Consider the following 25,248-nt stretch of genomic DNA (forward strand, 5'->3'; position numbering starts at 1 on the left):
AGAGCGACCTGAGGGCTCGCCAGCAGACCCTGCCGGCGGCACTGCTGGGAAGACTGCGGCACTGCTGTGGCGAGTCCAGCCTTAGAGCTGAAACAGCACCGCGCGCTTTTACACCATGAGGGGTTTTACATCATGAAAGAACCTAAAAACAAAACAAAACAAACAAAAAAACCAAAAAAAAACCACAAAAAAGGAAAAAGAACCCCCACAAAAAAAAAAAAAAAACAAACACGCGTTTTGGTTTAATACGTTTAACACGTCACGGCGGACGCGGGCAGGAGCCCGTGAGGGAGGCGCGCGCGGGCTGAGGGGGGGGTGGAGCCACGCTGGCCCCGCCCCGCCCCGCGCGCGGCGCGGAGGTGACGCAGCCGTTGCCGCAGAGACGAACCGCCCCGGCCCCCCCGCCCGCCGGCCCGGCCCCCCCGTCCCGGTGCGGCGCGGCGCGGCTCGGCTCGGCTCGGCTCGGCTCGGCTCGGCTCGGCTCGGCTCGCTCCATCCCGCGCAGCGGCCCCGCGACGCGCCTCCTGTCACCTTCAGCGGCGCTGGCCCGGGCGGGAGGCTCGCGGCGGCGCCGCCATGGTGCTCATCAAGGAATAGTGAGTGCGGGCAGCTCCCCCATCCCGGCCCCCCTTTGAGCCCCTCCGCTCACCTCCGTCCGCGCCCGGCGCCTGGCGCGGTGACGGCCGCGGGCGGGTGGGCGGCCCGGCTTTGCCCCGCAGTGCGGCCGCGGGGAGGGAGGGAGGGAGCGGGGAGCGCCGTGAGGGCCGCGGCGGCGGTGGGGGCGGCAGTGAAGGTCACGGCGGGGCGGGGGCCGCGGCTGCCGGCGGGCTCCGGGTCCGCTCGGCCCCTCTGCGGCTCGGCGGGGCCCCCCGGTGTCCCCACGGCCTCCGCGGGCGGCCGGCCCCGCGCTGTGGGTGTTGCCGGTGCCCCAGGGCCGAGCCCGGAGCCGGCTCGTTCCCGGGGCTTTCTGTGGGAGGTCTGAGGGAGGCACGGGCGTCTTGCCCCCTGCTCGTTGTGACACAGCCAAGCGTCAAACCTGGTTTTGGTTCCCCGCAGCCTTTGGCTGTGTAATCTCCAAGGAGGGACTCCCAAGAATGTCAGGAATGAGGCAGCTGCAAAATAATTTTGTGTGTGTGTTGAAGCCTCACCTTGGAGTTCTTCTTCACTGACCCTGAGGCTGCTGCGGTTGTCCTGGCCCGTGATGGGGATGGAGGGGTGGAAAACTGGCTGGACTGAGCGTGTGTAGCTCTTAGTCACGTTGCTTGTCACAGTCCTTGGTTCAGCAGCCCTGTGCTCGCTAATGTGGAATATACTCACAGTCCTTGGTTCAGCAGCCCTGTGCTCGCTAATGTGGAATATACTCACAGTCCTTGGTTCAGCAGCCCTGTGCTCGCTAATGTGGAATATACTCTTGGAGCGGTGCACTTTGGCTGGGTGTCTTCAAGGCTGTGCACATAGTTCTTTCCTGAATTCTTAAGGTTAACTCAAGTGCATTCCCACCTTAAGTGCGTTCCATCGTTTTGAACTTCTTTTGGCTGATGGAAGAGTCTTTCTGGTTTTTTTTTTTTTCTTTGTCCCCTTACAAAAGATACCTGAGATCCCTGTGATGAAGTGGGTTTTCAGGTCTTCTCTTAGACACGTTTACCTACATGTCTGTGTCCTCCTTACAGGAATTATTTTGCAAGATTATGGACATTGGTGTGGATTTAAATATTAAAACTGTGTTGAGGCTTGTACTTATCCTTGTAGTTGTCTTTAAACTTGATTAACTTTTTTTTTTTTTTTTTCCCCAATCCTTAAACCTCTGCTATTTTTATCCAGACAATGGGAGTGTACAATTCAGGAGCAGCAGCAGAGCTGCTCTTAGTAACACTAAAACACCATTTACCTTCTCTAGTGTTAAATTGGATAGCAGGCAGAAACCGGGGCAAAGTGCTTCGTTTCAGGTGCATCAAAAGATAATTAACTCCTTCTACAACATCTGGTTTGTTGATATTTTCCTATGAATTTACTGCTTTCCCTCTTACAGCACCGTTGGCTGGGTTATTGTGTATCTTTTTCATGCTTCTGCTCACAATCCCTCTCCCTGTACCACAGTAAAGCTCATTATCAGTGAGCTGTGCTGTAAAGGTGAGAACATATGTGCTTTGAATTTTCAGATTTCTGACAGCACGAGCAGTTCATTTTCGTGACTATCACTCCCAAAAGTCGTTTTACTCAACATTATTTACCTCACCATATCACCGTGCCCACCGGTCTTTCACACTGCCTGTTTCAGAAACGAGATGTGAAGTGTAAATGTTAAGAGTAAAGGTTAAAAGACCAGAATTACTACATTGGTTTCCTTTTACAGGTTTCCATTTGTATTTTCAAAAGGGTCACTAAACCTTTTTAGTGTTGCCATTATACTGTTTCTTTTCTTCCCTTTCTTTTGCCCTTAGACATATGTGGCTCTAAGGACAGTCAAGGTTGCTACTGGACTTTCCAAATGAACATTTATTTTTTACTTTCTGAGATTCACAGCCACCTCTGACAGTTGCACATTGTGAGTTGTGTCACTGTATTGGCCCAGATTTAAATTTTCTTGGTGTTGTACATCGAAGTTGCCCAATTTACATCCTATTTGAGACAGTTTTTGATGAAGTCTCATGTTACAGGAAGCAGTTGTTTAAGGCACATTGAAACCACTTGTTTTGGTGTGAGCTGGCTGTTTGAAGCGCTTTGCTGTTCCTTGTGTTAGTTCTGGTTTCATGCAGGTAATTACTGCCTTCCTACCATAGATGGTAAAAATCTAAATGATCTGTCACTTCATCTCATCTGAGCAGATTATTCTTCCATCTCTGTGACCCCTTGTCACACTCTCCCTAGTAAATCAGATGGGTTTTATTATGTACCCTGTAAGTATTTTAGGAGCTGATACAGAAATAGAGCAATATAATAAAAACCTGATGTCACTTTTTATTATCAGACAAGTCTGTATCATCATTTCTCTACAGCTTCTTGTCCTGATGGTTATGCAGTGATGACTTTAACGCTTTCATTTGATGTCCTGTCAGACTTTCAGACTTATCTTGCATTTCTATCCATCCGTGCTGCAGATAAGCTGCATGGATTTTGTTCATTTGTTTGCATTTTTTTTGGTGTCAGGGTTTTTAAGTGCTGGCTGGAGCCTTGTTTGCTGTCCTTATTTTGATTTAAACTGCCTCAGAAGACCTTGAGGAGAATCAGAGTGTGGAGACTCAGTTCCCTTTCCTGTGAAGTGATGATAATGCCCCTGACCTTCCCTGCAGCTGTACTTCCCTTTGCTGTCATTTGAGGCAGATTTTAATCTAACAGGGATCTTAAATGTTCCTCATCATTTTCAGGCCAACCACATCATGTAATTTCTCATAAAATGAGCAAGTTCTGTCCTAAAGTCAGGAATCTTTGTTCCCATTGCTGCTCCTGCAAAGCTTTTCCTCAAGATCTTCCTGAGGAGACTTCCCTCCTCCTCCTTTATCACTTGACTACCTGTAAGTGGTTTTCACCCTCACTTTCTTGGTTTGCTGGGCTGAGAGAACTGTAAACCATTGATCTTGTTTGTCTTTCTGTTTCTTCATTGAACTCTGAGATTATTATTCAGATTTAGTGACTTCCAATTTCTTAAATGGAATTTCATTTGCTTACAGCAATGTTTTATACCAGGTTTTCTGAAGCAAAATGTTTTAACTCCATTCTAAATAAATTGTTTCTTACCTATTTCTTGGTCTTTCACTTTTAATTTATTATCCAGCCTTTTTTTTCATTCTTAACTTTTATCCAGTTAACTAACCAACTATCATGCTCAATGGCAAAGCCTTCCTGTGAAAATCCTTTTCCTTTTTTTTTAATCCTCCCTTTCACCATACTGGTGTTGGTCCTGTTCCCTCTTGCCTTTCAGCAGGTATTTTCAGGAAACAATATGTAACAGTGAGTAAAACAATTACAGTTCAGTGCTTCCTACCAGCAAGTGGCACGTGGATTTCCATGAATTGATCAAATCCCATTTAAAAATTGCTTTTACTTCCTATGTTTGGCAAGGAATTCCATGTCTTCAGTAGACATGATGTAAAGAAGCACACATGATTTGGTCTTGAAATTTGTTGCCTAATGATTGTTCTGTTGTAAAACAGTCACTGTTCCTTCTCCGTTCACTTTTTTGCATCATTTATGATCTCTAAACCTCTTCCATACCTGAGTCTTTTAGCTGGTTTTTCTCCCAAGCTGAAAGGCCAAGTCTTAACTGATTTCTTCTCACACAGAAACTTTTCCCCATCTCCAATCATCTTTTTTAAACTTTCTTCACTTGTTCTGTATCCTCTTTGAGATAAGGTAACCAGGACTGTGTGCAATATTCAGGATGTTGATACATGGGAGATTATAGTGACATAATTCTCCTTTTGGTGTGTGTGTCTGTGTGCTGTTCCAGTTTCTAATATTGGATTTACTTTTTGAACTGCCACTGAGCTGATGTTTCCTGCTGCTTTTCCATAAAGGCACAAGATATTGGCAATAACTAACTTAGGGCTCATTAACCCCATGTGTTTGGTAAAAATGAGTGCCATTAGTTAATTTTTTTTTTTAATTGATACTGAACTTCATTTGCAGTTCTCAGTAGTTATTTCTGCAGTACTTTGCAGTCAGCATAAAGTGTTGGTGTCACAAGTAATCTTGCATAATCTGTAATCTTTTGCCCCTATTGCAGTTTGTTCTTTTGGTAAAGTGTAAAAAAAAAATAATTCTATTTTCACCACTATTGCTTTTTCAAAATCTGTTTATTAATACAGAGGGCATTTTTTCCTGATTGTGTCCTAGTTTCTTTGAGACTAATTCCCCAAGAATTGGGAATTCTTCTGCCCATGGTAGCCATATCCATTTCCTGTCTGTCTCTTGCTTTGGTTCCTTGTTCAGCATCATCCTTGCTGAAAGCAGAAGTCAAACACAGATCCAGTTTTGGAGAAGACCTTAACAAGCATGTATTTCTGTCAGCTTTAAACTGATTCTTTCCCAAAAAAATCTGTGACTTGAGGCAGTTTTTGCTGCGTTGTCCAGTCAGTTGATTCTCAGAAGCATTCAGGAAACCACAACAACAAAAAAGACTCTTTAAAGCAGTGGCAGCACCTTCCTTTGCAGCAGGCTCTGAGAAAGCTTTTCCTCTGCTGTTTCCTGCTGCTTTGGGACATGTGAGCAAATCGTGCAGTGCCTTATGGCTATTGCAGATCTCTGCAGAATTGCTGAGGCCCACAGAAACCTCCCCAGCAGCTTGCTGAGGAATAAGATGGGAATTGCTGAAAGGATGGAGTGAGGGAGATCACTGCTGTGTTGATGCTGTGTGGGTTTGTAGGCCAGTGCAGGTATCACCAGTTGAATTACAGAGTTTTAGGAGAGGGTTGCAATTGTTCTCTATCATGCATTAGTTCTCTTTGAGGTTGTTATATAAATAGTCTTTGGCCTAAGGAGTAGATGCTGGAATTCTGGGGGGAGAGAAAGGAGAGCTGTGCAGCCATTGCTGTTGAGGAATGTGGGGATTTTGGGGCTGCAGGGACATTTGCTAATTTCTGTCTCTGTGTTCCCTTCCAGCCGTGTTATCCTGCCCGTGTCTGTGGAGGAGGTGAGTTCTTTTCTTCTTGCTTCAGGACTGTAAATAAACCTGTGATCAAAGCATGAACAAAAACTGGAAAATGCAAGCTGTCTTCAGGAGCCCCTGTGAGCTGTTACTCATTCACCATCATTTTGACCAAATAATTGTATTAAGTCTGAGGGTGCCAATCATCTCTCTTATAAAATACTTTCAGATATGCTGATTATAAATCTTGAGTTGTCAGGCTGTTTTCAAGTGCAGTTTTCCTTTTGATTAGTACTATTGTTCTTTTCTATTTTTTTTAACATGAAGGGGAAGCTTTAGTAGAAATTCAAGTCACCTTTTAAACTGCCTTTTGCTGGAACTCTTTTGTTTTAAACTCTTAGGCAAAGATCAAGAATTACTTGTGACTTAGGAGGCTCATATAGCAAAAGGACTTTTAAAGACCTGTGCCATTTAGCTCTTGCATATAGAAAATTTTCCTTTTGTTTAGATAAAGCTGAATTGAGAGAAGAAACGTAGTTTCTATTGAACAGGATGATTTTCATCACCAAACAGAGCATGGAATAGCTGTGCAGACTCTGTGGCTGTTTCCCTCCTGTTTCCTCTGATTTGCACCTTGCCTTTCCTCCCTCCCTCCTGCCTTGAACACCACTCTTGCAGAGAATCTAACCATATAAATGTTTGGAATTTTTTAATCTTTATATACTAACAAGGTAAAAATTGAAATGACTGAGTCAACAGCACTTCCAAAGCAGATTCCTTCTTCTGGATGTGTTTTATTTTTTCCTTGTGATCCTTGGCTGTAAGCCTTGGGTTTGTGAACTCTGATCAAGGCCTTGTTCTAACTCTTAGGGAGAGCTGTGATAACAGCACTCCTGTTCATTTTTTTTCCTCTGAATATAGCAGCCACTGTGGCGTAGACAGTGGTGGGCTGGCTCATGGTAACACTTTTTTAAGCACATCCCTTTTATAACTCTCATTCTTTTGACAGAACACAGTTTAGAACTTCGTGTAGTGCATTCCTGCAGCCATCAGACTGGCTAGTGAAACAAAAGCAGTGTCTTGGTGGAGTTTCTTGTTCCTGTGGCTCAGTCTGCTGTGACAGGTGTCAGATGCTGACAGAAAGCCCAGACCTCTGATCAGAGAGTGGGTTTAGATCTGTGTTCTATGTTAGTGCAAGAACAAGACTGTTAATGCCAGAAATTCTGTCTTTGCTTGCTCCCTACCTGTAGCTTTTATGCTTTCTGCTGGATCTGTTTCAAGCAGTTTTAACAGAAATCAGAGTGAAGTATGAGAGTAGGGAAGTTTGGATCTTTTGTGGTGTCTGAGTGACACTCACAAGAGCAAGTGTTTGACAGAGGAAGGAGTAACATGATCAGCTTTATCAAGTGAGCAAAGGATGCAAAGTTGCAGGTTAGAGAGAGAGCTGTGGGTAAATGGCAAGTTACTCGAGCTCAATGGACAGAAAGGACCTTCCTGAATAACAGGAACCCTGCCTTGTAGTGATATGGCTCCTTGGTACCAAGTTGTGTAAATAGAAAGTCAAAGCATCAGCATAGAGATTGTTTCTTGGAGGGGTTAGACTGGATGGAACCCAACACAGGGTTTTCCTGAGTTCTCTGATACTGGGATTAGCCTTCATCCAGTTAAAGCGAGTCCCTGGCTGTGCTCTTGTCCCTCCCTGGCTGTTCAGAGCCTTGTGTTTAAACTGCCTTTGTGAAAAAGTGTTTGGGCTGTAGGTAAATCTGTCAGTCTCTGGCAACCTCCTTGTGTGAGGGTGCCCTGGGATTATTTGTTTCAGGAGGTGTGTTGAATCTGCTCTGGGTCCAGAGCTTGCCTTGTGGAGAAACCTCCAAATTGACCAAACTGAATTTCTCCCCAGACTTGTACAATGTCACCATGTCCCACGAGTGATGTCCCTTTCCAAGGTCTGGTGTTTTTCCTGTGATAGTGCAGATTTCAGGAGCCAGTTCCCTAAGCACAGACGGTTCAAAGTTCACTTAGTTTTGCCTATGTACCTGGGTGTGCTTTAGAAGAAAGGTTCTTTCCAGTATTGACTCAGAGGGTGACTGCTGCTCTCTTTATTGCCTCATCCCCCTTCCTGTGTGCAAAGATGCTGACACATCTGTGAATCACTTGGTCACTGCACTGCTGTCTGTTCTGCAAACCAGCTGTAAAACCTTCATCGCTTTCAAGGATTTCCTTGTGTACAAAACTCTTAAATAAGGCTCAGGAGACTTGTTATGGCTCTTGACTGTGTAGCTGCTCACAAAGTATCTCTGGCTAGCAGGAGGACTTCTGATTTCATTTTTATAGGGTTGATTTTTGCTCAAAAGGCTTAAGAGTTCACACCTTCTGCATGCAGATTGTTGGTAAAAGTTAATGCTAGTGTGTAAAATAGGGAATGAAATTAATTGTAACTTTGAGACACCATGAAAGGGTTGAGGGAGTTTTCTGTGAGGCTCTGTGATATGCCAGGGATTCTGTGTTCAGTCTCCACCCTTAGCAAATGGATCTTAACCAATAGTATGGAATTCAAGAGAAAACTAGTGATCAGGAAGGCATTAGGGAGCTGTGACTTAACACAGAGCTCAGAGCTGCTTCGTTAGCCAAGATGGGAACCAAACAGTGCAAGAGAAGCCCTGGCGATGACTAAAACTCGAAAGCTGGCATGTAGGAGTTAGACTGTAGCAGTCTGTCTTCTGCATGGAAACCCTGCCAAAAAACGTGGTCCTGCTCAAGTGCAGGCTGCAAGCTGCACTGCTGGGTTGGTTTATCCCTTGTCCCACTGTGGGAAGCAAAGGGAATCTCATTGTTGAGTGTTGGGTGCCAGGCTTTGCTCCCATTCCCTGCCCAGCATCAGGCGCCAGCTTGGGGAGGATGTGTGGACTCGTGTGGGTGTCTCTGCCAGCTGCCACTGAAGTGCTGGTATGGATTAGAGCTGTGTGTACACATTCTGTGCTGCCTCTTTGTTCCTTTCACATGGCAAGGAGCTTGCCAAACACACAGCAATCTTATTAATTGCGTTCAAAGCGGCTTTCAGGAAAACAACTGCTCTTGAAGATGGTTGTGTTGAGATCAGGCCTGCTGGAGGAAATTTGGTGCAATGAGGATGTTCTCTCAGCTGTGTAAGAAGTGTTTGGCACAGAGCAAGAGGGATGATTTCCTGCAGAAGAGGAAAGGTCTGTCTGGAGTCCAGATTCATAGAGCCACAATCTTTTTCTCTGTTTACCTTTGCAGGGAGAACGATGTGGGATTTGCTCACTGGGACAGTTTTATTTGGGCCTTTTCCTCTCTTATCAATGCGATTAAAGGCTCAGAAATAACAGGGAAGTTTAAATGGTGAAGATGTTAAACCAAAGGGTTTATCTTCTTAGTGTCTGAACTTTGACCCAAGTGTTTGAAAGGGAGAAGGAATGAATGAGAGGCTGTTACTAAGAGGAATTAGTTTGTGCTCCTGGAGCTCTGTCCTGGGACTTGCTGCAAAGCAGTCAAAGCCATTCAGTCCTCCTCTGTAATCCCGTAGTTACCAAACTCATAATAAACTCTGTTCTGTGAGTATTTGTGTGACTCTTACTCTGTTAAAACAACTGCTTCTAAGGTTTCACAACTCTCATGTTTTGCTCTTCAGGAGAGAGGTGAGTGTTCTGCTTTGTGTGGGTCATATGTAGGGAGTCAGAAGGAAAGCAGTGTTGTGTATGAAATGTCAGAAGTCAGACTTGTGTTGCAGCCCAAAATCCAGACTGAAACCCAACCTGCTGGGACAGTGCAGGAACTGTCCAGCCAAGTGAGGGCTGCTCTTGTAACCTGGGCCAGGACCTTCTGGAGAGATCCAGCAGAGCTGCTGCTCTTAGCTTGAAAATGGTCTGATTTTTGTTCTGCCCCACATTAGCTGAGGCCAGGACACCTAGCCTTGTTACTCTGGCTTCCATCTATTCTTCCAGCAGGAATAAATATTTCCTTGGCCTTTGTTGGCACCAGATGGCACAAAGCACCAGAGAGCTTTGGGTACTGTTGTTATTTTGGATACTCTGACAACAAAATTTAACAAGTGTAGAAATCTTGCTTCGTTGCAGAAGATGTTCCAGCCCAGTGAAGTATTTCTGGGTTCTCAGCTCTGAGCAATATTCCACTTTTCCAGGCTGGGTTTCAGAAGTGCTATTCCTGTTTCTGATGCAGAGCCTTATGCTTTGGAAAAGGAAGATAGCCTGAACAGTGTTGCATTGCTTTGGAGTTATGTTATGGAATTTTGGGGGGGGTTTGGTGGTTTTGTTTTTTTTTTTTTTTTTAATCATTTCACTTCTGGTGCCAAACACTTTGTGGTTCACCCTTTCAGATTGCCTCCCTGTACTGTTGCTTTTGGCAACAGTTGCTGTTTTGCTCTCTTTAGAGTTCTGAAGACTTAACTCTGCTAAGTTGGAGCTCTTCCTTCTAACTCAGTGGTTTAGCTTTTTCATCCTCAAACTTTGTTCATCTAACTTTGCCTCGGAGAGGCCTGTGTGAATTTTCTTCATTTGATCATGGGTTTTTGTGAGCTCTGCATTCCCTTTTTCAGCTACAAGAGGCAAGACTATATTAATCTTTCCATCTTCTGCAGAGGGGAATGTTCTCTTCTGTTCATTTTCTTGATTTTTTTCCCCTGCTCTGCCCTGGGAAATGTTTGTGAATGCCTCTTACAAAAGAATTTGTGTAGTACCAAGTACTTTAAGTGATTTCTGGGAAATAGTGCTGCCAAGTGAGTGTCTGTAAGAGACTGAGAAATTATTTTAGGGTAAGAATTTTACTGTATGGTGAAATTCTGTGCTCTCCCTGGTAGTGGTTTAAGCTTGTGGCTAAGAGGAAGTGTGATACAGAGAAAAAACAGCACAGCCCAAACCACAGATAATAGGAAAAATAATAGTGGGAGCAGTGACAACACAGATCAACTGGTCATTTGGGACACTGGCTCAGTTATTCCATTTAGATAAATTTTCAGAATGAAAATTTACTTTACTTCAGGCTTCATACTCAGTTGTTTGAACTGCATGTGGGGGATGCTCATGTTTGACCCTCAGGAGCTCCTAAGCTGTGCCCATTTAACAAGTTTGTTTCTTGAAGCACATAAATCAGGTGGTGCAAGTACCCTTTATCTTCTGTCTCTCTTATGAAGTTTTTCCCTCCCTTCCCCCTTACCCTGCATTTTTAAAAAAGGTTGATGTGAAATTCTTTGGGACTCCTGGATGGCAGCACTGGGTGCTTATTGATTCAGGACTGGCAGTGCTTTATTCTCAGTTTTTTGGGGACAGCTGTGTGCCAAAAAGAGTGAAACCCAATAGATTTTGCTGTAGTTTGGCTGGGGTCATCTATGTTTTCTCACTTTCTGATGCTCCTTTCGTCTTTTCTGCTTTCTCCTGATTCTGTGTTGGTTTGGAGCTTGAGATTGAAGGGTTAAAGGTAACTGGCAGTGCTTTCCTCCTAACTACCACTCAAGCTTTCTATCTCAAATGAAATTAAATGAGCTGCTTATCTGCCCATACAAGTGCATGTCCTTTTCTCTGCCCTCTCCCCGGGTAATAAATTTGTCCTTGGCTTCTTCTGGCAAAGTTATTACTTCAGCTGAATTATAGCCATAATAATAATGTCTCTTTGACTTCTCCAGTATCAAGTGGGGCAGCTGTATTCCGTGGCAGAAGCCAGTAAAAATGAAACTGGTGGAGGAGAAGGAGTGGAAGTCCTGGTGAACGAACCCTACGAGAGGGATGGAGAGCGTGGGCAGTACACACACAAGATCTACCACTTACAGAGGTATGGGAACTGTCTCATTCTCACAGCTGGGCAAGAGGAACCGCAGGAAGATACAATAGGGTTTGCAGCAACTGTAAATCACAGATTATGTAAAGGCTGAAAGATGCAGAGGTAAGGCAGGAGTATAACAGCACCTGGCTTTGAGCTTTTCAAAGCAAGTCTGATCCTGCCACTCAGTATTTTCATACTTGAATTTGGCTAAAGAGCAAAACACCTCCTAGATTTCAACCTGCTTTCAACATATTTTTTTAAATTATTTTATTTGTTTTATCTTTCATTATGTAAAGAAGATTTATGTTAACATGTCTGGTTTAGTATTTCTGGAAAACATTGTAATGAAGCTGGGGAGAGCCCTACCAAGAACTGCAAATCTCTAGTGTTTGCATTCCAGATGATGTCCTACCTATCTCAGTTCTCATTCCATATAGTCCTTATCAATGCCTTTCTTCCTATTTCTTCTGCAGCAAAGTGCCAACATTTGTGAGAATGCTGGCCCCTGAAGGAGCTCTGAATATACATGAAAAAGCATGGAATGCCTATCCTTACTGCAGAACTGGTGAGTGCCTGAGGAGGGACTCTGGATTCTCCCTTTATTGCTTTCTGGGGGCAGAGGGAAAAGGTAGGGGAGGGTATAAGGAAAGATGCAGCCAGTAGAGAAGCTATTCCAGCTCTTAAATCTTGGTTTTCTGTTCTCTGAGCCCTTTGTGTGGTCAGGAAAAGCAAAATACAGTGCTGAGGAGTTAAAAGAACTGCCCTTTTCTGATGTGCTGCTAATGAGTGATTTTCCTTTATTAGAAAAAAAAAACAGACCAAGAAATATCTGTTACTCTTCCTAAAGGAATAGCTGTGTAACACTGATGAAATAAACACATGAGGGGTGATTTTATGTACTCAAGTGCAGCACAGCCAGGTGGGAAAAAGTGGAAGAGGGGAACAGGACAGATCTCAGCTCCCTCTTGCTTAGTGCAGGTGAAGGGAGCAAGTGTTAAATGATGGGTATTTGCTCACTTGCAGGATCTGAGGTCAGTGAGGGTTGAACAGAGAACGCAGCAGTTGAAGTGAATCCATCTGTAAAGGCAGGGGTGAGGCTCTGGGAGCTGTAAAGTGCTGAAATAATGTCAAACCCATTTTCTACAGGAGTGGTTAGTATTTACTTACTGAAGTTAGGTGTTTAGCAGCCTCTCTGGTCTTCACTGCTGTGAACTGAAAATTTGACTTTGCCTCCAAAGTTATGTAGTGGCTTTGGCAGCATTTTATGTTGTTTGTATCTCTGAAGGATACATTTTCTGCTAGTTGGTAGTGGTACAGTTGCTATGGGAATGAGACACTAAAAATTCTAACTGTTCTTGAAACTCAGTATATAAAACCCTCTTTTTTTAACAATTTACTTAAGTGAATTTTAAATGAAGCTTTAAAATAAAGAAAAAGCTCTGCAGTGGGAGAGGATAGTGTTACTTCAGTCTGTGAAATTACATGCAGCAGTCTAGTGGAATGGATATTTCAAATACAATATTCAGATACTGCCATCGACTTTAGAATAAATTTTTAATGTCTCACAGAAGATGTGGAAACAAAGTTGTTTGCAACCTTTCTAAGTTTTATGCAGTTTTCTTGCTGCATGTTACTGAAATTGGTTAGTAAATGTCTAGCTTATTTCCATGTTAAGCCCACTGAGCTGATTTAAATGCCTGGGTGTATCCTCCACCTCCTCTTCCTTCTTCACCAATTTCTGAAACAAAGGTATGGAGTTACTTCTTTTATTATTCTTAAGCTGCTTCTTCTTCAGTTACACACTAATAAAATTCTACTGAAGTGGAAAACATGGGATACTAAAATCAAGTACAAGACTTTTCAACACAATCAAAGAAATTTCAGATTTTGATATGCTAGAAATGATAACAAAGCCAAAAAAAAACCACAAACCCCACTCAACTGTAATAAACAGCAACATAATATGAGATAAAAAGTGCTTTGTTGTGGGGGTTGGAGCAGAAGGCAGTTTTGATGCGGAGGCTGATAAATCTGTTTAGAGAATCTGCCAGCCTGACATGAAGCAAGAGGAGCTTGGAAAAGTTGCTGAAACCTTGTCTTGGCTGGGATTGGGCAGGAGGGGAGAACCCTTGGATTGAGGACCCTTGGATGAGTTGTGGAGCTGCCTTGGGTGTTACCATTTTCCTTTGGATGCTCTCGGGTGTTCTGGTCAGACCTGAGGAGGCTTGGATGCCCTGCTGTGAATCTTTGGGCAGCAGAAAATGCTGTGCTGGTTTAGATCAGATTCTCAGTAAAATCTGAAATTTAAGAGCCAGGGTCCCAGCAGGAACTGAACCTGAGTGCAGGAGTTGCTGGTGCTTCTGCCTGTGCCCTCCTGACTGAGGTGGTGTTGTTGTGCTGTCCCTAGAGCACAGCTTGCTTGTTCACAGAGCCTTCTAAACTAGAATAAAGCAGTGCTTTTACTTAATTGTGCCTTGTGGTATTCTTTTTAAATTTTATGAGTTTATCCTTCTTGCATTTCCCTATATCTCCTCTGAGAAGCTCAATTAATATGCATATTGTGGGCCATTATCTAAGTAGTACTAGAGAATGAGGGAATTTAAATGCCTAGCTTATAACTTTCTGCAGTTCTGCACACTCCTTTGTGCTGTAATACGTTGTTTTTATGTACTTTGAATGGAAGCCTTGCTTAGTTCCTTTGAGAGTATAAACTGTAAGTGAGGTGGTTGTTATTGTATGATTTCACAACTTCTGCAGTAAAAAATGAAATGAGGATTGTCTAATAGTTGTACCTTTGGGCTGGTGCCAAGGGGAACAGTGTTCTTCTCTGCAGTCTGACTTAAATATTAATGTTGCTTAAATGTTTTTAGAAAAGCAATTTGATGTGTGCTCCACTCTGAGTGTAACCATGGCCTGTGGCCAAATGTCAAGAAACTGAGAAGTTATAACTGCAGTTGAAATATGTAGGAGTTGCTGCTGTAATGCCTCAAGAAGCAGGTCCTAATTTGTAGCAAGCTGAGCATTGAAGTTTGAGTGGACATTTCTGAAGAGATTAATTTGTTTCTTTACAAATGAGGAATCTTCCCCACAGGGAAGAAGTTAAGGAGGTGAAGGAACCTGTGTTGAGGCAGCTGCATAGTCACAGCACACAGTCATGGCAAAGTGAGAAGGCTTATAATTATTGCTGGTTTATTTAGTATTTTGTTGGGACTAGCAGGAAAAAAAACCAACATTCCCTTCTTGCAGAAATAATGAAATGTTCTTTGAGATGAAGTTCAGCCTTTGAAAAATTAGCCTCAGCTCTGCCTTCTTGTTCTCTCCCTCCAGCCCAACATGTCAGTCTAAATAATTGGCTTTCTGTAAAATTGCTGTAAAAAGCAATTTTCACATTCTAGGGGTTTAGAACAGTCCAAGCCCAGCAGTGGGTAATTAAGGCTGCTGGATATGCATGATAGGTGATTTGGGATGGTAACTGTCTCCAGGATGCAGGCTTGGAAACTCAAAAATTGCGACAATACCTTTAAAACCAAATTGCTTCTTAATCAAACCCTGATGTTAGACTTCAGAACAGACCAGAGAACTTCACCTCCAGCTTCAGACTTTCTTCTGCTTGAGTAGAATTGCTCAGGTAGAGCAGATGCTGACTGTTACAGGATCTTTAATTGCTTTTCTGTGTTGAATAATTGAGCCTGGGTGTCCAGGGAGTTCAGTTACCACGAGCAGCAGAGATGCAGAGGGTCTGGTTACTCCAGGCAGGGCTACACTGGCCTGAAATCCAGCGTGGGTTTCCTTTGGAACTATGGAGAGATTCCTTATCTGCAAGCTGAGAAAGGATTGGTAAAATGCTGTCAGCTGAACATACTTATTCCATCTTCTCATCCAGCTGGCTGCAGGCCAGGGAGCACAAGTGGCAGTGCATAATTAATTGCTGCTCCTCTGGCTTTCTCCCAGGCTGAGAATTTCCAGAGAAGTGAGTGAAGTTTAGCTGGGTTTTATCAACTTCCATGTCTTTTCCCTCAGAGGTACCTGGGAAGCTGAAGCTGTCCCTGTTTGGCTGAGAGTGGGAGGAGGGCAGTGGTTGCTCTACAGTCTTTTCTCACTAAAGTACTGTGTCTCTTTCTTTCCATGTGTTGATTTCTTGGACCAGTTATTACAGTAAGTATTGCTTTTACTGCTAATCTGTGGAATAATGTCTGAAATGAAGTGTTGTGGGTAGAAGAGGCTCTTTAACCTGAGCTAAAGGCACTTCAGCTTTTATCATTGTAAGATCCCGTAGATTAACTGCCCTTACCAAGTGTGGTGTATCCTTGTGACCATGGACAGAGATCTGCCTGTGCTCAGCAAAGCTCAGCTTTACAAATGAGAACAAGGCCCTGCCTGGGTAAACTGAGTAAAAGCCAGTTAGCTCTTGCCATGCTGTCCCCTTGATTAATCTCTTCTGAATTTGGTATTTCCTTTCTATGTGCTGAGTGTTTCACTGGCCTGTGCTTTTGTTTCTGCTCCCCTGAGGGAGGATAGGGTTACCTTTGGGAGCCCTTTGCTACTCACAGTAATAGTGAGAAATGGAAAGTTTTTTGCTTACTTGGCAGAACTGTGCTTCTTGTCCCTTCCCTTTCAGTGTCAATAGCTCTCAGCACATCAGTTTAATATTGTTATTAATTTGAAGAGTTGCATCAAAATATATACTCAGTGCTAGATCAATAATCTCTGTGGAAAGACAATTTCTGCCTAGCTAACTTATGTTACCCCTTCTAAACTCTAAACAGAGTGACAGATATTGTCCTTTTAAAAAAAGCTGTTTATAAACTCCAAATGTTTCACTTAAACAATAGAACTTACAGGCTTTTTTGTGAACAGCTTGTGGTTTATTTAATCTTAAGTAATTAATGATAAATCAATTTTACTGGAAGTGATGATCTGGTTACAAATAATTCTGAAATTCCCTAAATCAGACTTCAGTCAAATGAAGAATTCATTCTTTCAATTATTCAATTCTTTGAGTTGACTCACCTAATGTTTATCTGTGTAATAAGAAGACAAATGATATATCCTAGAATAACAAGAAGCTTTATTTTGATGACAGAATGAGTATATGAAGGATGACTTCCTGATCAAAATTGAAACCTGGCATAAATCAGATCTTGGAACACAAGAGAATGTAAGTGCTTGTGTCGTGTGTTTTACTCATCTCTTTAATGTCACAGTGCTGCTTTCTGTGCTGGGTTAGAGAAGTGCTGTGTGGAGCTGTCTATTCACCATGTTCCTGCATTTCAAATGTTTGTCTCACTACCAAGGGCAGACTCTCCCTTCTGTTAGCTTCTCACATCAACTGAATAAAATTGACCTCCACACACAAACAAACAGGTTCTGTGTGAGCACCTTTGCTTCTTTAAAAGCTCTCCCACTGTGTGTTTACGTCTCTGTAGGTGGGAAGGGGAGCACTGGTGTCTGCATTTCTATCTGGCTTTATATTTTCTTGGACTGTTCTGTCACTGAAGCAGCTCCTTGAGTGGTGTTGTTTCCCTGCAGGTCCATAAACTGGAGCCAGAGGTGTGGAAGAGTGTAGAAGCCATTTACATAGACATTGCTGATCGGAGCCAAGTCCTCCCCAAGGTATGGTAGGTGGGTAACAGCTCCCTAGGGGGGGAGGCCCTGTGCTAAAAGAGGGGATCATGGACAAACTGTGCTTCCAGGGATGGTCACAGGCAGCAGGACAAGTAAGAGGATGGACATAGAAGGAAAGGCGTTCCTTAAAACTGCTCATGCAAGCCAGAGGAAATGCTGTTTTAAAAATTGTGTCAGCACTGCTTGTAAAATGTGTTGCCTGTACACGTAACAGTGTATTTCTACAGCAGTGCAGCTGACTGAAGTGTCTGAATAGCAGGAAAGGGCACTCCCCTTTCCATACAGGATCTCTCCTAAACTTCCCCCTTTTTGATACTGGCCCATGGCTTCACAAGTGTATCTGGAAATGATGTAGCCAACACTTGGTTCTAAGAATCACTCCTGTTACTGTGAGAAACAAAGGGGTGTTTCTTTACAGGGAAAAGAAATCAACTGTATAGAAATGGAATGTTGGTTGAGTTTCCTGACTTTCAAACAGTATTTAATACCATTTTCATGGCAGTACTGTGAGTCTGACTGCACTTCTAGTGAGCAGCATGTGAGTGTCACACTGCTACAGTGCTGTGAAAAATCCTAGATAGCACAGCTGCTTTCTGTTAGCAGCAGTGCTGAGCTCCCAAAGAACAAGAGGTTACAGGAAACATATCCTACAGACCTTCTGATAGCCTTACAAAGGTCATATCAGTTTGTTATCACTTCTTCATAGGTCTAGGACACAATACAGAGGGGAGATACATTTCCTTGAAGAGTGTCTTGACCTAATGTTGAGGTCTGAAAACAGTAGTTCTTGAGAAGGCAGAGGTTAGTCTTGGCCTAGGAAAGTAAATCCTTTTTGTGAGAGAACATCTGGGTAACAGTAAAATAATCTGTGTTTAATCTTTGTGTCTGTCCAATAGGATTACAAGGCAGAAGAAGATCCAGCAAGGTTTAAATCTGTCAAGACTGGACGTGGACCTCTGGGTCCCAACTGGAAGGTTTGTATTGATGAGTTCAGGAACTGTATCAGGACAGATACTGGGGTTTGGAGCCAAAGGTACATCTGGAAAATACTGAAATCCCTTCTGCAGAAGGAAATGCAGAACTCAGCACTGATTCTGTTCTGATTTTAAGAGAAAGAGCTTTCTCTCTACAAAGAGAATGAGTTCCAGGAAATCTCCAGAGCTGTCTGGTGCTCAGCCCAAGGGTTCACCCAAGAGAATTCAAGTATGAGATAGCTGAGTATTGACCAGCAGCATTTAACCTCTCACTGAAATCCTTGGAATCTGAATGCATTACAAGTGCAGATATAATACCAGTCTTTAAAAGGGACCCTGAGTGGGATTTGGGGAGCTACTGATGTGCAGTTCTGATTTCTAGCAGGGAAACTTGGCAGAAGCTGAGGTTAATATGATTCACTTGGGAAGAGTGGTTATGGCTCCTGTAATAGGAAATAGGAAACCTTATGGAATTTTCTTTAAGGCTTTATAATCATGACTCAGATGAAATAATCTAATTCCAAAATGTTTTAGATAGGGACTTTATCAAGAGACTTTTAAGGAAGCAAAGTAGCCGTGGTATAACAGTGAAGACACTGAAAGATATAATGTTAATGGAAGAAAAAATGACAACAGAGGAGAGGAAGGAATAGTCTGTTCTCAGAATGGAGGGAAAAGCCACCTGTGAAGGAAACCAGGGTCTAGTTTCATCATGCCTTGAAAAAGGGTGAGCAAAGGTGTGACAAAACTTAATAAATAAAATAAATAAATAATAATAAATAAAATACAAGAAAGGTATAAGGATGCAAGAGGATTGTGGGGAACTGTGGGAAGACTTCACAGTTAGGACTGAAGGAGATGGAGACAGAGGTTTAATGTGAATATCTTTGTGTCTTTGCAGAAGGATCTGGGGAAGCAGTCAGATTGTCCATACATGTGTGCTTACAAGCTGGTAACAGTCAAGTTCAAGTGGTGGGGTCTGCAAAATAAAGTGGAGAACTTTATACAGAAGGTGAGTTCTGTGATGGGGAGAGGTGTGAGAATGGGGCACGTACATCACCCACCTGCTGTACAGGCAATGCCTCTGCCTGAAATTCTGCAGTTGGTTAAAGCTGGGTTCAATTCACTGCTAATCCAAGGGCAGGGCTGGCTGATTGTTCTGTGGATTGGCTATTGAACATTTTCACTCTAATATCTGAAGGTAAATTGGCTGTTTTGTCTTGTTTAATAGGTCAGAATTGCAGTCACTTGGTTGTTGGTTTGTGAGTGATGAAGTGATGCATTTATACTGGAATTACATTGTGTAGGGGCAAAACGTTTTTGTGGGAGATAGCTCCATCTATTTGATCCTGATAAGCTGAGGATCTTTCTGGCAACTCCTGGAGCTCTAATCACATTTTCCTCTCCTAGTCTGCTGCTTGAAAAACCTGTGTTAAAAAATAAGCAGATGGTGGGAAACTTTATTAACTTAAAACATAAATGGTATCTTGAAAAGAGCTTTTTTGTGACAGAGTCTGTAACCCATGAGCTGCAGCAGGATGCTACACCTGGGAATGGCTGTGTGTGGTTTTCCAGGCAATGCTGTGTTCATAAAACTCCTGTGCCTTCAGATCACAGAGACTTCTCAGTGGTTAATATTGATAAACCACAGAGCTTTTTCTGCAAAAGCAATTCTCTGGTGATAGAATCTAAAGACAGCTCCAAGGGGGAATGACCATGGTGCTGCAGGATTTCAAATACCTCTAACAAAAGCCCTGAATAAAGCAGTGTCTCCAATCCCTTTCTATTTATGAATAACTACAGGTTTGCCTGTAGATACTTGAATCAAAGTATTCAAGCTGCATTTGTTGAGATATGAAACCATAATTGGTAAAACTGAAGTGTTTTTCCTTAATTAGGTCTTTCCAAGAGGCATTGTATATCCCTGTCAAATATAACCTTGCCTAGGTTATATCTTATAGAATGGAAATAAATTGCTCCAAACCTGAAGTAGTTTGTGCACAATAGTCACCTCTGCTGAAAGGTTTCCAGCTGTGAAAAACAAGTCTAGACATTTTTTTTAGGTCACTGCAAAAGAAAAAGAAGCCAAGATAGGTGAATGTCAGCCCTTTACACTTCCTAACTTCCAGTTTTTAGCAAGTTAAGGATTTTAAAAATACCTGTTTCTCCTTTTTTCTGCACTTCCAGGCCAACTTTTGTGCTATAAGTAAACTTAACTTGGAGTGCTTTATTCAGTCAGAACAATACTGTCAAGTCAAAGGAAATTCACTAATTCTTTCAGTGCAGTGTGCAGACTGCTGTCTAGGTTTGGTGGAGAAAAAAGGCATTTCTCTGGGGATTCAAGGCTCTAGATTAGATATTCTGATAAAAGAATAAAAATTAGCTATCTCCAGTTTCCAATTGTGGCAGCTAGATGGAAAGGTGGGCGAGGGAGCTGATTCTTCAGTGTACACATCTCTGAAAATTGTTACAATGCCTTGAGCTCCATGGTAATTGCCCTGTGACTAAGCTGGTTTGTGTTTTATTCCTCCTTTTGCAGCAAGAAAAGCGGCTCTTCACAAACTTCCACCGGCAGCTCTTTTGCTGGCTTGATAAGTGGGTTGATCTGACTATGGAGGACATCCGTAGGATGGAGGAGGAGACCAAGAGACAGCTGGATGAGGTCAGTGGCAAAGCAGGGCAGGTGTGGGTTGTGTGAGGAGCTGCTTCTCTCCAGCACAGCAGAGAGGAAAGGCTGCTGCATGTGAATTGTGCTCCTGCTATTTAGGTCATGCTGTGTGTGCTTTGAATGATTGGCCATGAATCCATCGTGCTGGCATCTCCTCCTAATCATTATGGAATTCTCCTTCTGTTTGTTGTTGAGCCAGTAAATGTATTGAACCACAGGTAATGAGGGGCTGAGTGGCAATGATTCATTTACTGCCTCAATATCTTCTGTTTGCTTTTACTCAAAGCTGAATGGTCGATTTTGTCCTCATTAGTTACCAGAAACCTGTTGAGTAAAAGGTTTTTTAGCTCTAAGTACCATAAGCAGGTAGTGGGGGTATGTAACAGGGTTCTTACCCTGAGAAACACAAGTTTGGTAATAATGAGAACCTTGTTCCGTGGTTTGTGTCCTGCCCTGCACCCTTCATGCCTCAGGATATTTCATTATAGTTTCATGTACACTCTTGCCCTTTGGATAATGGTTCCAAATCTGTTGCCAACCCACAGCTTTACCAGAAATGATGCATATGCATTTCACAATCACTGACTTGAGGTGCTGAGATATAATCGATGTCTTACACACAAGGAGGTGTTCCATCCTGATGAATTTTGAGATAACACACGTGAGAATCAGCACTTGAACACTTGTTTCCTCTTTCAGATGAGAGAAAAAGATCCAGTGAAAGGAATGTCGGCTGCAGATGACTAATATGACTCCTTCCTTGTGCACTGTAGGTATCAAGAGATTTGACAAAACCCTGTATTGCTTTATTTGGTTTAAAACCCCCAACATTTGTGTGAGAAATGATCCTGTTCATAGCTTCTGACAGGCAAATCTGTGCTATTGATTGTTTTTATAGTGGAGCCATTTCACTGACAGGTTGATGAGCGAGGTTTACTGCCTCATTTCAAAACTATTCTAAAGAAAAGTCTTGAGTGAAAAGTGTAAGAAAAATGTGTTGGAATATTCTGTAGATTTTACTGCTGTTCTTATTTCTGTAATGCATATGTTGCTTTCCATGACTTGCAGAGAAACTTTTGTCAGTCTCAAAAAAATTAAGTTAGGCATGCAGATGTTTAGAATACACTTGGAAATTGAACATTCCAAGCATATTTGTGAGGAATTTATTTTTTCCATTGCTTGTTAGCAGTATTTACTAATGGGCCAAGGCTTGGAGTAACACTTGGGCATTGCAGGAGAAGCAGCAATGACAGTTTTAAAGTTTTTGGCTTGTTTTCTTTCTATTCTGTTAGATATGTCATCAGTTTGGGGCCTGGTTTTGCCACATTTTTCTTAGACACTGCAAAAATGTGGTATGGTGTTAGAGAAGTAAGAAGGCAAGGAGAAAAAAGGGATTGTCCATTTACATTGGGAAGGACAAGTTATTAGGGCAGTAAAATGCCATCCTAGTTATCCTTGGAAGGAATGGGGTGGGGCAGAACCACATCCTCCTGGAGTACTGACTGTTTACCTCTGCCCTCTGTTATCTGCTGGTGGTAAGTGGGGAACAGGAGGTGAGGAAGTGTCTGAAGGGCTGTCTTTTGATAGAAATATTTTAACTTTTGAATGCAGCTACAACCACTTGATTTTCTTGTCTCCCATTTCCTCTGGATCAGTGCTGCAGTGCATTGTCTGCCTGGAGACAGCAGTGACTCACATTTGCTCTCTCAAGGTTGTCTGACACTTCCCGTGGCACAAAGTCATCCTGAAGCATTTCCCTGTTTGTCTCTTTGTTGCAGTTTGCAAGACAGTCGTCAGGAAGGCCCAGGGAATCCACACCCTTGACTGACGGACCATCTCTGGATCAAGCCTTTCTCTGTCCAACCGGCAGGCGATTTTAAACCTCCCATAGCTAATTCTAGATGCCCCTTAATATTGTGAGCAAATAGACAGTCTGGTACTAAGCACTCCAATGTTAGCACGTGCATCCCAGGGGGGTTTCATCCTCGGGGGCCGTGTGTGACTTAGAGATCGCTGTATTTACGACTCCTCCCTCCTCTTTTTTTCATTGTGTTCAGACCAATTTCCATGTGGCCCTGTTTGATTTCCAAGTGACATTTTTAGCTCAAATAGTCTTGTGATGTGGTGACTTAGAATTATTTTTGTTTTGTTTTGTTTTTGGGTTTTTTTTTTTTCCAAGTGGGATAAACTGCCACCTTTGTTTCTGCCCAGCTCTTCACTGTCCTTTGAATGTCTGTTTGGAGAGGGAAATTGTCCATATTTAAAAGTGCAAAACTGTTCCAGGAAATGTTCTGCTCTCACCCTTGCTCCCGGAGGGAGATATTTAATGGCAGGTAATCTGAGTACAAAATGAGGAGCAGCCAGAGAGTTCTTGGTTTGCGATGAGTTGTGATTTGTGGCTTCTGCAGGGCATTACTTTATTCTGTCTTAACAAACATGAATTAAAGACTGTCCAGAAGCTGCAGTCAGGCCCTGCACTGGGGCCTTCAGCACTTACATGTTAAATTTCCATTTTAGGGGTCTCTCTGGCCCACGTAGCTCTGTTGTCCTCCAGCTGTGCATGTCAGTCTTACAAAATCTTTCTTGACATATGTTGCAACTTCCTGGTTCTTTATTTCTTAAGACTTCCCATAACTTACAAAGCTGGAATGGTTTTGAATAATAATAACAGTGTGATTCTCCCTGGACAAATTGGGGTGTTGCAAAGGCTGGTGTGTAAGTGAGGTCTTGGCGTCTGGTTACATCCAGGTGCCCGGGGCAGTGGTTCTGCTCAGCAATAATATTCTTCCCATTGCAAGACTGACTAAAATATCTCCTTTTGTGCTGTAAGAAAAGCAGCTTATAAAGACCTGCAGTTTTCTAGGATATCTGTTGGTTATTATAAATCATAGAGGATGCTGTTAATGTAAAAAGCTCTTGTTATTTAATGAACTCAAATATTTACTGTAACTATCCTTATGTTGATATCAGCTTTAGACAATCAACTCAGCAGAACAGAATCAAGGAAATTCTGCTTTCTTCAATACATATGAGAAAAAAAAATCCTACTTCTTTGCTTATCCCTGAGGCCCAATGTTTGAATTTTTCCCTCCCCTAGTAGTAATAACTTTATTTTCCACTTCTGTGTTTGGCAGCACTAACATGAAATCTTGTATGCCAAACAGTCGTGGGTGTATCACCACTTTTGAGGAGTCTTTTTAGCATTCTGAATACACTGACTCCTCCAGCCCTTCCCACTCCTGCAAGCAGGAGATCCTGAAATGATCCCATGCCCTGCTGAAACAAGGCTGTGCTGGGATCAGAGCTGTTTCCAGTGTGAGGGAAGATGGGAATGCTCTGGAGGGAGAGGATGGCGTTTGGTTTCTGGGGAGGGGGCAGTTTATCCCTTTATTTTTAGTTTGTTATTTTGCCTTACTCATGTCTAAGTGCAATAAGCTCTGAATTGTACCAGTAACTCTGGCAGGCTCTTCTCAGTGACCTCAGACGGTTCTGTGGGGTTGGGGTGGGGTTTGAGGGGTTTTAGCAATCTCACCAGGAAGAAGTAAAACACGTTTATTGTAAAATAGGTAAAGAAACTAAATTTTAATCTTTGAGGCTATGTGGGACCAGGATGTTTCATGACAATGTTGTATAGCTGTTCCAGAAGTATTCTAGGAGTGTAGGCCCCAGTTAAGAGTTCTTTCAGTTTGAAGTATTTTTAACAGAGAATTTATGCACTGACTTCTGTTCATATTTGTTGGTTATGTTTTGAGGGATTCTTACACTTGAGGGCAACCTGAGAATACACATAGCACACTTGTTCTTTCAGTTTGTGTTATCCAAGAGGCTTTTCCATCCGATGGCACTAATCGCCGTGGAAGCAGATTGTAACATTCCACCATTGCAATCCTTTTTTGATCCTCTGATTTCAGAGTAAGAGCTTTTACACAAAGCTTTCCTGATTAGTGGAAAAAACTTGGAGGGAGGGAGGGGGGGAAACGGCAGGAACTTCATCCTGAATACTCCCCCTCTGCTCCCCGCCCTTTGTTTTCTGTCCTTCCAATTCGCCCCTAAGTGAAAGCATCCCTCAGCCTTTGGATAGACAAATCCTGTAAAGACCCTTCAGTCTCGACGCTTGGTTCCTGCTAGTGAGCATAGCAAAGATCACGCCGCGTTCCCGTGCCGTATCTTCCATCCGCTTTGGCGAGAACCCGCTGGACCTGCCGGCTCCCGGCGGGGTGGGGTCCGTGCGGAGGGGCTGGGTGCGCTGGGATCGCCGCTCCCATCCCCACGCCGGGTGGGTTTGGGGCTCCGAGGCAGCCCCTCGCCCCCCAGCTGCCTCAGGCTGGGTTGCTGACAGGGCTGCTCGCCCCTCACATCCCGCAGCCCTCTCTGGGCTCATCCCGCCACGTCCCGCCGGGTTCTCCGCGCTCTTTTCCTTTGGCGACACACACACACACACACTCTTTGTAGAATGGGTTAGATTATCTCTCGTCGTTTCTTTAAATGTGAGTTTGTGCCTTTTTTGTCTCCTAAATCTTCCAATACAGGCATATTGGAAACGAAATCTAATAAAATACTAGACAGAGCTTCTCGCCTCCGCTTCCTTTGTTTTGGGGTTTTTG

At 43.1% G+C, this 25,248-nt stretch overlaps 1 protein-coding gene across 1 annotated transcript; it reads left to right on the forward strand.

Annotated features, from left to right (window-relative positions):
• Positions 1-25,211, forward strand: PITPNA (phosphatidylinositol transfer protein alpha). Its single transcript, XM_083875339.1, has 12 exons — positions 1-596; positions 5,599-5,629; positions 11,241-11,386; positions 11,851-11,942; positions 15,525-15,532; positions 16,461-16,535; positions 16,907-16,990; positions 17,899-17,976; positions 18,878-18,988; positions 20,516-20,638; positions 21,344-21,413; positions 22,423-25,211. The coding sequence occupies exons 1-11, from the start codon at positions 577-579 to the stop codon at positions 21,389-21,391; spliced, it is 816 nt and encodes a 271-aa protein (XP_083731465.1). The 5' UTR covers positions 1-576; the 3' UTR covers positions 21,392-21,413; positions 22,423-25,211.
• The last annotated feature ends 37 nt before the right edge of the window (positions 25,212-25,248 follow it).

The sequence above is a fragment of the Zosterops lateralis genome (assembly GCF_965231275.1).
Source record: "Zosterops lateralis genome assembly, chromosome: 19".
NCBI lineage: Eukaryota > Metazoa > Chordata > Aves > Passeriformes > Zosteropidae > Zosterops > Zosterops lateralis.

Bases quoted from the DNA above. Each gene is read 5' to 3' on its own strand.
- PITPNA (XM_083875339.1), top strand. From the start codon at position 577: ATGGTGCTCATCAAGGAATA. The intron at 18,989-20,515 runs GTGAGTTCTGTG...CTCCTTTTGCAG, and splicing joins TGGAGAACTTTATACAGAAG to CAAGAAAAGCGGCTCTTCAC. The intron at 20,639-21,343 runs GTCAGTGGCAAA...TTCCTCTTTCAG, and splicing joins CCAAGAGACAGCTGGATGAG to ATGAGAGAAAAAGATCCAGT.